Raw genomic sequence first — 13,229 nt, forward strand, 5'->3', positions numbered from 1 at the left:
TGTGACGGTGCCGTTGTTGTTATGGGGTCACCTGGGTGGGGGGGGCACACGGGGGGATTGGTGAGCCCCCAGATTGGGTCTGGGGGTGGTGGGGGCCGCCTGTGACCCCCCCCCCCCCGTGTCCCTCCGTGTCCCCCCAGCCCCGGGCTCGTGGCTCTGCTGATCTCCGTGCTCCGCTCGTGTCCCCCATGGGCTCACCAGGTGGGTGTGGGGGAGTCCCCGGGGCTGGGACTCCCCCCTTGTGCGCGGCCCTTGGCTTTGGGGACCCCCTTTGGACCCTTCCCCCCGCCTGTGGGACGCCCTGGCTTTGGGAGACCCCTGGGTTCTGGGCACCCCCCTTGGCACCCCTGAGTTCTGGGGACGCCCCTCAGTCACCCTCCAGTTTCTGGGGACCCCCTTTGGGCCCTTCCTCCTGGGCTGTGGGACCCCCTGGCTTTGGGAGACCCCTTTGGAGCACCCGTGGGACCCCCTGGCCATGGAGCACCCCTGGGTTCTGGGGACCCCCTTCAGTCACCCCCCAGTTCTGGGGACCCCCTCAGGTTCTGGGGACCCCCCTCAGTCACCCCCCAGTTCTGGGGACCCCCTCAGGTTCTGGGGATCCCCTTCAGTCATCCCCCGGTTCTGGGGACCCCCCCCTCGGGCAACCCCAAGTTTTGGGAACCCCTTCTTGGGCACCCTCTGTGTTCTGGGACCACCCTCAGGCACCCCCCATATTCTGGGGACCCCCCCTTGGGCACCCCACGGGATGGGGGACATTGCTGGGGACACCCCAACCCTCACCCCCCCTCCCTCCAGGGCTCACGGCTGGTGCCACCCTCGGGGTGTCCCCAATTTGGGGACAGGACAGGTTTAACCCTTGGGTGGCACCTTGGCCGGGTGAGCGTCCCCGCCGGGTTTGGGGGGCACTGTGCCCCACCAGAACCCTCCTGGGTGCCATGGCCGGGCTCTGGGGGCTCTGGGAGGGTCCATGCCCACACTCAGAGGGGTTTTGGGGGGTCACGTTGGGATTTGGCTGGGTTTTGGGGTGACCCACAGTGCCCAGGCTCTGGGACTTGGAGTCTCCATGCCCAGGCTCAGGGGATTTTGGGGGGTCCCTGCCCAGGCTCTGAGAGGATTTTGGGGTCCATATCCAGTCTCTGAGGATTTTGGGGGTCCATGCCCAGTCTCAGAAGTTTTGGGGTCCATGTTCAGTCTCTGACAGATTTTGGGGTCCATATCCAGTCTCTGAGGATTTTGGGGGTCCATTCCTAGCTCAGAAGTTTTGGGGTCCATGTTCAGTCTCTGACAGATTTTGGGGTCCATATCCAGTCTCTGAGGATTTTGGGGGTCCATTCCTAGCTCAGAAGTTTTGGGGTCCATGTTCAGTCTCTGAGGATTTTGGGGATCCATATCCAGTCTCAGAGGATTTTGGGGATCCATATCCAGTCTCTGAGGATTTTGGGGGGTCCATTCCCAGCTCAGAAGTTTTGGGGTCCATGTTCAGTCTCTGACAGATTTTGGGGTCCATATCCACTCATCCACTCTCAGAGGATTTTGGGGGGCCCATGCCCAGGCTCTGAGAGGGTTTAGGGACTCCATGACCAGGCTTTGAAAGGTTTTGGGGGGTCCCTGCCATAGCTCTGAGAGGTTTTGGGGGCCCATGCCCAGTCTCAGAAGTTTTGGGGTTCTGTGCTCTCAGTCCCTGGCAGTTTTTGGGGGTCCATATCCAGTCTCAGAGGATTTTGGGGATCCATGCCCAGTCTCAGAGGGGTTTTGGGGGGTCCATGGTCTGGCTCTGTGAGGTTTTGGGGTCTCCATGCCCAGTGTCTGAGTTTTGGGGCTCCATGCCCAGTCTCAGAAGTTTTGAGGCCCTGTGCTCAGCCTGTGGCAGTTTTTGGGGGATCCATATCCAATCTCAGAGGATTTTGGGGTGTCCATGCCCAGTCTCAGGCTTTGAAGATCCCATACCCAGATTTTGAGGTTCAAAGGGTCCCACGAGCAGCCCTTGATGGTTTTGGGGTGTCCCCACCCCATCTTTTTATTCCTGTCAAGGATTTTGGGGTGTTGGGGGCCACACCAGATGATGGTGCCAGTGGGGTCCAGGCTCAGGAGGTTTTGGGGGTCCTGTGTCCAGTCCCTGGGGTTTTGGGGTGCCTCAGTGTCATTTGGGATGTTGGGGTGCAGGGGGACCCCCAAGAGCCAGGCCGTGGTGGCAGTGGGGTCCAGGTTCAGGAGGTTTTGGGGGGTCCATCTCCATCCCCTGCTGGTTTGGGGTGTCCATGGGTATTTCAGGGTGTCCCTGCTCTATCTCTGGGTGTTTTGGGGTGTCCATGGGTGTTTCAGGGTGTCCCTGCTCAATCTCTGGGTGTTTTGGGGTGTCCATGGGTGTTTTGGGGTGTCCATGGGTGTTTCAGGGTGTCCCTGCTCAATCTCTGGGTGTTTTGGGGTGTCCATGGGTATTTTGGGGTGTCTGTGTTCAATCTCTGGTGTTTTGGGGTGTCCATGGGTATTTTGGGGTGTCCCTGCTCAATCTCTGGGTGTTTTGGGGTGTCCATGTGTATTTTGGGGTGTCTGTGCTCTATCTCTGGGTGTTTTGGGGTGTCCGTGGCTATTTCGGGGTGTCTGTGCTCTATCTCTGGGTGTTTTGGGGTGTCCATGGGTATTTTGGGGTGTCCCTGCTCAATCCCTGGGTGTTTTGGGGTGCCCGTGCCCACTCCCGGATGTTTCAGGGTGTCCCTGCTCAATCCCCTGATGTTTTGGAGTGCCTGTGGGTGTTTTGGGGTGTCCCTGCTCACTCCTGGGTGTTTCGGGTGTCCGTGGGTGTTTTGAGGTGTCCCTGGGTGTTTCGGGGTGCCCCGTGTGCCCAGCCCTGATGCCCCCAGGCCGTACCGCAGTGTCCTTGGTGCTCTCGAGGATGTCGGGCTGCAGTGTCCCCGGTGCCAAGAGCTGGGTGCCAGTGCTAGCAGGGTCCTGTCCCTGGGGATGTGCCCAGCCCTGGCTGTTCCGGGGTGCCCATGGCTGTTTGGGGGTGTCCCTGCTCAATGCCTGGGTGTTCCGGGGTGCCCGTGGGTGTTTCGGGCTGTCCCTGCTCAGTCTCCTGGGTGTTTTGAGGTGTCCCTGGGTGTTTCGGGGTGCCCCGTGTGCCCAGCCCTGGCTGTTCCGGGGTGCCCGTGGGTGTTTCGGGCTGTCCCTGCTCAGTCCCCTGACGCCCCCGGGCCGTCCCGCAGTGTCCTTCGTGCTCTCGAGGATGTCGGGCTGCGGTGCCCCCGGTGCCAAGAGCCGGGTGACGGTGCCCAAGCGCGTGTGGGAGTTCGTGACGCGGGAGCGCGCGGCGCGCCTGGCGCTGCTGGCGCAGGAGGCGCGGGTGCGGATCCTGGTGGACGGCGAGACCCCCGAGCTGTACGTGCTGCAGCTGTGCGCGACCCCCCCGGCGCCCCCCGGCGGCGCGGGGCTCTGCCCGGCCCGCAAGGCGCTCAAGGCGCTGCTCAAGGAGACGGAGAAGGAGCTCAAGAAGCGCAGCCAGCGGCACACAGGGGAGGTGCTGGGGCCGCGCCCGGAGCCCCCCGCGGGCGCCGCGGGCTGTCCCGGCGCGGGCGCGGCGCGGGACGAGGAGCCGGAGCGGCAGTGCCCGATCTGCCTGGGCGAGATGCGCGGGCCGCGCACGCTGGAGCGCTGCCGCCACTCGTTCTGCGGGGAGTGCATCGCGCGGGCGCTGCAGGTGCGCTCCGCCTGCCCCGTCTGCGGCCGCTTCTACGGGCAGCTGGTGGGCAACCAGCCCCCCGACGGCCGCATGCTGGTGACCCGCGACGCCGCGCTGCCCCTGCCCGGCTACGAGGCCTTCGGCACCATCATCATCCAGTACGTCTTCCCGCCCGGCGTGCAGGGGGTGAGTGCCTGCAGGGGGAGGCGTTTCCCGGCCGGATGGGCGATCCGAAATCCCCTCGGGCGGTCCCGGCCCGACCCTAAGCTCCCAGTGCCCCGGGCTCAGCTCTGTGCCCCTGGTTGTCCCCAAATCCCCAGCATTCCTGGGTGCCCCAAAACTGTGATGGGTGCCCCAACCCAATCCTGTGCCCGTGCTTGTGCCCAGATCCTGCTGGATGTCCCCAGCGCCCCCATGGGTGCCCCTAAACCCTGATGGGTGCCACAACCCAGTCCTGTGCCCCTGGTTGTCCCCAAATCCTGCTGAGGGCTCCCAGTGCCCCCGTGGGTGCCCCCAGTGCCCCGGGCTCAGCTCTGTGCCCCTGGTTGTCCCCAAATCCTGCTGAGGGCCCCCAGTGCCCCCGTGGGTGCCCCCAGTGCCGCGGGCTCAGCTCTGTGCCCCCAGTGCCCCTGGTTGTCCCCAAATCCTGCTGAGGGCTCCCAGTGCCCCCATGGGTGCCCCCAGTGCCCCTGGTTCAGCTCTGTGCCCCTGGTTGTCCCCAAATCCTGCTGAGGGCCCCCAGTGCCCCCGTGGGTGCCCCCAGTGCCGCGGGCTCAGCTCTGTGCCCCTGGTTGTCCCCAAATCCTGCTGAGGGCTCCCAGTGCCCCCATGGGTGCCCCCAGTGCCCCTGGTTCAGCTCTGTGCCCCAGTGCCCCTGGTTGTCCCCAAATCCCCAGCATTCCTGGGTGCCCCAAAACTATGATGGGTGCCCCAACCTGGTCCTGTCCCCAAATCCTGCTGAGGGCCCCCAGCGCCCCAATGGGTGCTCCCAATGCCCCTGGTTCAGTTCTGTGTCCCCAGTGCCCCTGGTCGTCCCCAAATTCTGCTGGGTGTCCCCAGCCTTCCTGGGTGCCCTAAAACTATGATGGGTGCCCCAACCCAGTCGTGTGCCCCTGGTTGTCCCCAAATCCTTCTGGGCACCCCCAGCATCCCTGGGTGCCCCCAAGTCCACAGTCTGTGGCCCTGGCACCCCTGGGATTCTGGTGGGTGGCCTGGCACGGTGCAGTGTCCCCAGCACCCTCAGGTCCTGATGGATGGCCCTGGGTGTCCCCAGATACCCCTGAGCCAACTCTGTGCCCCCAGTGCCCCTGGGTGCCCCCAAACCCTGCTGGGTGTCCCCAGCGTCCCTGGGCTACCCACCCACCCATCCTGGCACGTGTCCCTGGGTGCTCCCAAATCCTTCTGGCTGTTACTGACAACCCTGGTGTCCCCAAATGCCCCCATGTCCCCAACGGCCCTGGGTGCTGCCAGCACCCCTGGGTACCCCAAACCTGCTGGGTGCCCCCAACCTGATCCCCACCCCCCCCATTCCTTCTGTCCCCCATCCCTTGTTCCCCACGCCCTGGGTAGGTGAAGTGTCCCTGGCCCTTCCCCTGTCCCCCTGTCCCCCTGTCCGTCTGTCCCCATGTCCTCCTGTCCCCTGTCCTTCCCTGCTGTGTGTCCCCTCCATGCCCCATGGCTGTGGTACCTGGGCACCACGTGGGCACCTGCCCTGTGTGCCCCCCACATGCCTCCCCCACACCTGTGCCCCCTGTACCTGAGCCTGGGGCTGCAGCACCCCAGGACCAGACAGAGCCTGGCATCTGTTGCCCATGCCCCTGTCACTGCCCACCTGTGCCCCTGTCACTGCCCCCTTACCTGTGCCCCTCTCAGTGCCCCCCTGTGCCCCCGTCACTGCCACCCCCATTACCTGTGCCCCCCCACGGCTGTAACCTGAATCTGGGCTGTCCCCATACCTGTGACCCCCTCACCTGTCCCCCATCCTGTGCAGCCATGCAGTGCCTGGGCACCACGTGGGCACCGACACCTGTGCCCCTGTCCCCCCTCACCTGCCCAGGTGGAGCACCCAAACCCGGGCGTGCGCTACCCGGGCACCACATGGGCACTGACACCTGTGCCCCTGTGCCCCTCACCTGTGCCCTGGTACCACGTGCCCCTGTCTCTGTCCCTCACCTGTGTCCCCTCACCCTGCCCAGGTGGAGCACCTGAACCAGGGGGTGCAGTACCCTGGCACTACATTGGCACTGACACCTGTGCCCCTGCCCCTGTCCCCCTCACCTGTGCCCTGGTACCACGTGGGCACTCACACCTGTGCCCCTGTCCCTCACCTGTCCCCTGGCACCACGTGGGCACTCACACCTGTGCCCTGTCCCTGTCCCTCACCTGTCCCCCCCCTGCCATACAGGTGGAGCACCCGAACCCGGGCGTGCGGTACCCGGGCACCACATGGGCACTCACACCTGTCCCCTCACCTGTGCCCCTGCCCCTCTCACCTGTCCCCTGGCACCACATGGGCACTCACACCTGTGCCCCTGCCCCTGTCCCTCACCTGTGCCCCTGTCCCTCACCTGTGCCCCCATGCCCAGGTGGAGCACCCCAACCCGGGCGTGCGGTACCCGGGCACCACGCGCGTGGCATACCTGCCCGACTGCCCCGAGGGGAACAAGGTGCTGGGGCTGTTCCGCAAGGCCTTCGCCCAGCGCCTCACCTTCACCGTGGGCACCTCGCTGACCACGGGCCGTGCCAACGTCATCACCTGGAACGACATCCACCACAAGACCAACTGCACCGGCGGGCCCCAGCTGTGCGGGGGGCACGGGGGGCACCGGGCGGGCATCTGGGGGGCACCCTGGGGATGTGGGGGACAGCGCCCAGCATGAGCCTGACTGACCCCGGCTGTGCCAGGGGGGCTGGGGGCACCTGGGTGGGCTGGTGGGCACCTGTGGACATGCGGGCACCTGGGGGGCTGGTGGGCACCTGTGCACGTGGGGCGCACCTGTGAGGGCTGATGGGCACCTGTGTACATGGGGGGCACCTGAGTGGGCACCTGGGGGGTTGGGGGACAGCACCCGCCACATCCAGCACCAGCTGTGGGAGGGGGCACTGGGGGGCACCTGGGGTATTGGAGGAGGGAGGATGGCGAGGGGTTGGCACCCAGGGTGGGGCACGGCCTGACTCCCTCCCCTGTGCCCCCAGGTTCGGGTACCCCGACCCCACGTACCTCGCCCGGGTGCAGGAGGAGCTGCGGGCCAAGGGCATCACCGAGGACTGAGCGGGGGGCACGGAGCCCTCCCAGGCACGGGGGGACCCCCCCAGGATCACCCCGTGCAGGGGACCCCCCACAAACGGGACCCCCGCGCAGGGGGACCCCCTCTTCAATGGGACCCCCATGTGGGGGGATCCCCCCATCCAACAGAACCCCCCATGCAGGGGGATCCCCCATAAAATGGGCCACCCCCCCATCCAACAGGACCCCCCATGTGGGGGGATCCCCCCATAAAACGGGACCCCCATATGGGGGGATCTTCCCTTCAATGGGACCCCCCCATAAAACGGGAGCACTCCTGAATTGGGGGAGCCCCCCAGCCCCCCCGGCTGGCAATGGGGGCACAAGGAGGGGCCCAGACCCCCCCAGAGGGGTTGGTGCCACCCAGCCCCCGCAGCACGGACAGACAGACAGACCCCTGTACATAGCCCTGACCCCCAGGACAGACAGACAGACAGGGGGGGTCGCGCCCTCGGGGGGGGTTATTTATTTTGTATTTCCCCCCAGGTCTGTAACTTTGATCCAATAAAAATATGCAACGGATCGAGGGGGGCCAGGGGGGCTCCCCCCATTCCTGGGGCAGTGAGGGGGGCACAGTGAGCCTGGGGGGGGTGGGTGAGGGGACATGGGGGCACAGGGTTGGGGACACTGGCATGGGGGGCACAGGGCTGGGGACACTGGCATGGGAACAGGAGATATGAGGGACACTGGCATGGGAACAGGAGATATGGGGGACACTGGCATGGGAACAGGAGATATGAGGGACACTGCACGGGGCACAGGGCTGGGGACACTGGCATGGGGAGAGGAGACATGGGGAGACATGGGGGACACTGGCATGGAGACAAGAGATATGGGGGACACTGGCACGGGGGCACAGGGCTGGGGACACTGGCATGGAGACAAGAGATATGGGGGACACTGGCATGGAGACAAGAGATATGGGGGACACTGGCATGGGGGCACAGGGCTGGGGACACTGGCATGGGGACGAGATATGGGGGACACTGGCACGGGGGCACAGGGCTGGGGACACTGGCATGGGACAAGAGATATGGGGGACACTGGCATGGAGACGAGATATGGGGGACACTGGCATGGGGACAGGAGATATGGGGGACACTGCATGGAGACGAGATATGGGGGACACTGGAACGGGGGCACAGGGTTGGGGACACTGGCATGGGAACGGGAGATATGGGGGACACTGGCACGGGGCACAGGGTTGGGGACACTGGCACGGGAACAAGAGATATGGGGGACACTGGCATGGAGACAAGAGATATGGGGGACACTGGCACGGGGGCACAGGGCTGGGGACACTGGCATGGGACAAGAGATATGGGGGGACACTGGCATGGAGACAAGAGATATGGGGGACACTGGCACGGGGGCACAGGGCTGGGGACACTGGCATGGGGACAAGAGATATGGGGGACACTGGCATGGGGACAGGAGATATGGGGGACACTGGCATGGGGGCACAGGGTTGGGGACACTGGCATGGAGACAAGAGATGTGGGGACACTGGCACGGGGGCACAGGGCTGGGGACACTGGCATGGGGACAGGAGACCCGGGGTTTGGGATGGGACATGGGGGTTTTGGGATAGGACATGGAGATATTGGAGTGAGAACATGGGGATTTGGGATGGGACGTGGGGATGTTGGGGTGAGGACATTGGGGTGGGACATCAGGACAATGGGATGGACATGGGGACATTGGCCTGGGACAGCAGGATGGACACATTGGGGTGGGGACACGGGCATGGGACAGTGGGGGCACGCTGGGGCTGTGTGGGTGGGACTTTGGGGTGGGACACTGGGCTGGGAAACCACGATGGAAACTTTGGGGTTTTGTGGGCTGGGCCCTGAGCTCAGGGGGATTTTGGGGTGGGACAGCACAGAACCATGGAGTGCACTGGGGTAGGAGGGGACCCTACAACCCAGCCCAGCCCTGCCATGGCAGGGACAGCTCCCCAGGGTCACCTCCCTCTGTCCCAGGTGCTCCAGCCTGGCCTTGGGCACTGACAGGGATCCAGGAGCAGCCTCAGCTGCTCTGGGAAATCCATCCCAGCCCTTCCACCCTCACAGGGAGCAATTCCTGCCCAATCTCCCATCCATCCCTGCCCTCTGGAAGCCATTCCCTGTGTCCTGTCTCTCCATCCCTGTCCCCAGCCCCTCTGCAGCTCTCCCGGAGCCCTTTGGGCCCTGCCAGGGCTCTGAGCTCTCCCTGCAGCGGGGTGGGCACCCCCAGCTCTCCCAGCCTGGCTCCAGAGGGGCTCCAGCCCTGCAGCAGCTCCGGGGCCTCACAGAATTCACAGAATCACTGGCTTGGAAGGGGAACTTCAAGACCATCGAGTCCAACCCAGCCCCAGCACGTCAACTAACCCTGGCACCCAGTGCCACCTCCAGACTTTGTTAAACACCCCCAGGGATGGGGACTCCACCACCTCCCTGGGCAGAACATTCCAGAACTTTACCACCCTTTCTGTAAAATTTTTCCTGATATCCAACCTGAATTTCCCTTTGCACAGATTGAGATGTTGTCCTGTGCTTCTGTCAGTTCCTGCAGAAAGAGCCCAGCCCCAGCTGGGCACAGGCACCTTCCAGGGAGTTGTAAGATTGATAAGGTCATCTCTGAGTCTCCTTTTCTCCAGGCTGAGCACCCCAGCTCCCTCAATGGTTCCTCACAGGGTTTGTGCTCCCAGCCCCTCTCCAGCCTCATTGCCTTCACTGGACACGCTCAAGAGAGATCTTGAGATCCCAAAGTACAATAACCACACCTCAATCCAAAAAAAAACCCAGTTCGCAGCACTAAATTGGGATGAAGAGGGCACAACTTCTTGGGTGTTGGGCAAAACTGGATGATGGACGTGTGTGAGGAGGGGGAAAGCCAATCCAACCTCCTGGTTCCACTAAACCCAACTCAGTGAGGAGTTTAAATTAATTTAAAAATGGGGTTATAATGTATCAGTGAACACAAGCAGAGCACCAAACTGCGTACACCATCATCTCGACGTCCTTCCCAACTGAGGGGCCAGAACTGGACACAGCACTCGAGGTGTGACCTCACCTGTGCCGAGTACGGGGACAGAACGATGTCCCTGCTCCTGCTGGCCACACCATTCCTGATCCAGGCCAGGAGCCTTTGGCCTGCTTGGCCACCTGGACCCACTGCTGGCCTCCTCTGGGCTCTCTCCAGCAGCTCCTCATCCTCCCTGCGCAGGACCCCAGGGCTGGAGCAGCTCTGCAGGTGGGGTCTCACCTGGCACAGGGGCACAGGGGCAGAGCTTCCCTCCCTCTGCCCACGCTGGGGCTCAACCCAGCTCAGGGGGCACCTGGAAGTGGCCAGGATGAGTCCAACACCCTCAAATCCTTCCCCGTGGGGTCACCCTTGGGGTCTCACCTGGGCATAGGGGCACAGGGGCAGAGATGCCTCTCTCTGCCCACCCTGGGGCTCAGCCCAGGATCAGGGGGGCACCTCAGTGCCCAGGGATGTGGCCAGGATGTGACCAGCACCCTCAAATCCTTCTCAATGGAGTCGTCCTTGGGGTCTCACCTGGGCACAGAGCCCCCCTCCCTCTGCCCACCCTGAGGCTCAGCCCTCAGCCCACCTGGGTGCCCCAGGATGTGGCCAGGATGTGTCCAGCACCCTCAAATCCATCCCCATGGGTCACCCATGTCCCAAGTCCTTCTCCCAGGTGCTCCCAGTCCCTTCCCAGCCCAGTTGGGTTTTTTCTCCAGGTCCAGGTGCAGGAGAAATAACCGGGGTGCAGAACTGGGCTGTGCTGGAACCCTTGGGCTCCCACCAGCCCAGCCTGTCCTGGGCTGGAGCCCTGACCTGGGACACCTGGCTGGGGACACTGCGGTGGGACACAGAGATGTGACAGTGGGATGAGGCTGGGACACTGAAATGGGGGCACTGAGGTGGGGACACTGCCCTGGGAAAGCGGGATGGGACACAGGGATGGGGACATTGGGATGGGACACTGGGATGGTGAGCACCAGGATGGTCACTGGACATTGGGATGGGACACCAGGGATGGTGAGCACCAGGATGGTCACTGGGACACTGGGATGGGACACTGGGATGGGGACATTGGGATGGGACACTGGGATGGTGAGCACCAGGATGGTCACTGGGACACTGGGATGGGACACTGGGATGGTGAGCACCAGGATGGTCACTGGGACATTGGGATGGTGAGCACCAGGATGGTCACTGGGACATTGGGATGGGACACCAGGGATGGTGAGCACCAGGATGGTCACTGGGACACTGGGATGGGACACTGGGATGGTGAGCACCAGGATGGTCACTGGGACATTGGGATGGGACACTGGGATGGTGAGCACCAGGATGGTCACTGGGACACTGGGATGGGACACTGGGACGGTGAGCACCAGGATGGTCACTGGGACATTGGGATGGGACACCAGGGATGGTGAGCACCAGGATGGTCACTGGGACACTGGGGTGGGACACTGGGATGGTGAGCACCAGGATGGTCACTGGACATTGGGGTGGGACACTGGGATGGGGACATTGGGATGGGACACCAGGGATGGTGAGCACCAGGATGGTCACTGGGACATTGGGATGGTGAGCACCAGGATGGTCACTGGGACATTGGGGTGGGACACTGGGATGGTGAGCACCAGGATGGTCACTGGGACATTGGGATGGGACACTGGGATGGGGACATTGGGATGGGACACCAGGGATGGTGAGCACCAGGATGGTCACTGGGACATTGGGATGGGACACCAGGATGGTCACTGGGACATTGGGATGGGACACTGGGATGGGGACATTGGGATGGTCACTGGGACATTGGGATGGGACACTGGGATGGTGAGCACCAGGATGGTCACTGGGACATTGGGATGGGATACTGGGATGGGTCATTGCGGTTGGGACAGTGGGGTGGATCGAAGGCAGGCGAGGACATAGAATGGGGACATTGCAATGGCCTGGATAGGACACAGCGAGGGGGACACAGGGACAGGTTTGGGAGGGGGGACAGCGACATCACCTTGGCAGCCCCATGGGTCACTCAGGAGTGGCTGCAGGGTGGCCCAACACCAGCCCTGCTGTGGCCTTGCCCCTCAGGGGCTGTGTCCTTGTCCATGGGTGTGCAGCCTCGTGTCCATTGTGTGTCCTTGTCTTTGTCCCTGTCCTGGCGTGTCCATGTCCTTCACTGTGGCCCCAGTCCCTGCCTGTCCCTGCCCACGTTCCTGCCACGTCCCTGTCCCAGTGTGTCCATGCCTGTGTCCTGGGGTGTCCCTGTCTCTGCCCTGTCCCTGTCCCTGCTGTGTCCCTGCCCACTCCGTGTCTGTCTCCACGTCCCTGGAGTGCCTGTCCCTGTCACATCCCTGTCCTTGTCACTGCTCTGTCGCTGTGCACCATGCCATGTCTTTGTCAGTGGTCTCTCCTTGTCCCCCGTGTGTCCCATTGTCCCCTTGGCCTTGGCCCTGGCATGTCCATGACCGTGGCGTGTCCCTTCCATGTCCTGTTCTGTGTGCCGCCAATTCCACGTCCTGCTGTGTCCCTGTCCCTGTCCCTGTCCCTGCCGTGTCCTGCCAGGGCAGGAGGGACCCTGGAGGGCGCTGGGTGGGGGAGGGGGGCCCAGGGCCATTCCTGATGAAAATCCCCTCACCAAAGCCACGCCCAGGAGGAACCGCACCCACTGACCACGCCCACCGACCACACCCACCGACAACACCCACTGACCGCGCCCACTGATCGCACGCCCTGGCCACTCCCACTGCCTACATACCCCAGCCCCATGTAGATTCTATTACCTCTCCCACCCCCGAGGCCCCTCCCACCCCAAAACCCCTCGCACCCCCATAGCCCCCACCCTGTAGCCCCTCCCACCTCATAGCCCCTCCCACCCCCAAAGCCCCTCCCATCCCAAAGGCCCCTCCCATCCCAAAGCTCCTCCCACTCCAAGCCCCTTCCATTCCAAGCCCCTCCCACTCCCATAGCTCCTCCCACCCCGAGGCACCGCCCACCCAAAGCCCCTCCCAAAGCCCCTCCCACCCTCATAGCCACTCCCATCCCATTGCCCCCCAGCATAACCCCACCCACCCAAAGACCCTCCCACCCCACAGCTCCTCCCACTCCCAAAGCCCCCCCACTGCCCCTCCCACTCTAAAAAGCCCCTCCCACCCTCATAGCCCCGCCCATGCCAAAAGCCCCTCCCATCCCCAAAGCCCCTCCCACCCAAAGATCTTCCCACCTCCATAGCCCCTCCTACCCCAAGAACCGCCCCACCCA

At 63.7% G+C, this 13,229-nt stretch overlaps 1 protein-coding gene across 1 annotated transcript; it reads left to right on the forward strand.

The window, feature by feature from the left end:
• The first annotated feature begins 134 nt into the window (after positions 1–134).
• On the forward strand, positions 135–7,487 carry LOC134431301 (probable E3 ubiquitin-protein ligase DTX3). The gene is made up of 4 exons (XM_063179287.1): positions 135–201; positions 3,207–3,865; positions 6,265–6,482; positions 6,875–7,487. Exons 1-4 carry the CDS (start codon positions 189–191, stop codon positions 6,948–6,950), a joined length of 966 nt encoding a protein of 321 aa, XP_063035357.1. The 5' UTR covers positions 135–188; the 3' UTR covers positions 6,951–7,487.
• Positions 7,488–13,229: the final 5,742 nt, after the last annotated feature.

This window comes from Melospiza melodia, chromosome 31 (assembly GCF_035770615.1).
Source record: "Melospiza melodia melodia isolate bMelMel2 chromosome 31, bMelMel2.pri, whole genome shotgun sequence".
Taxonomy (NCBI): domain Eukaryota; kingdom Metazoa; phylum Chordata; class Aves; order Passeriformes; family Passerellidae; genus Melospiza; species Melospiza melodia.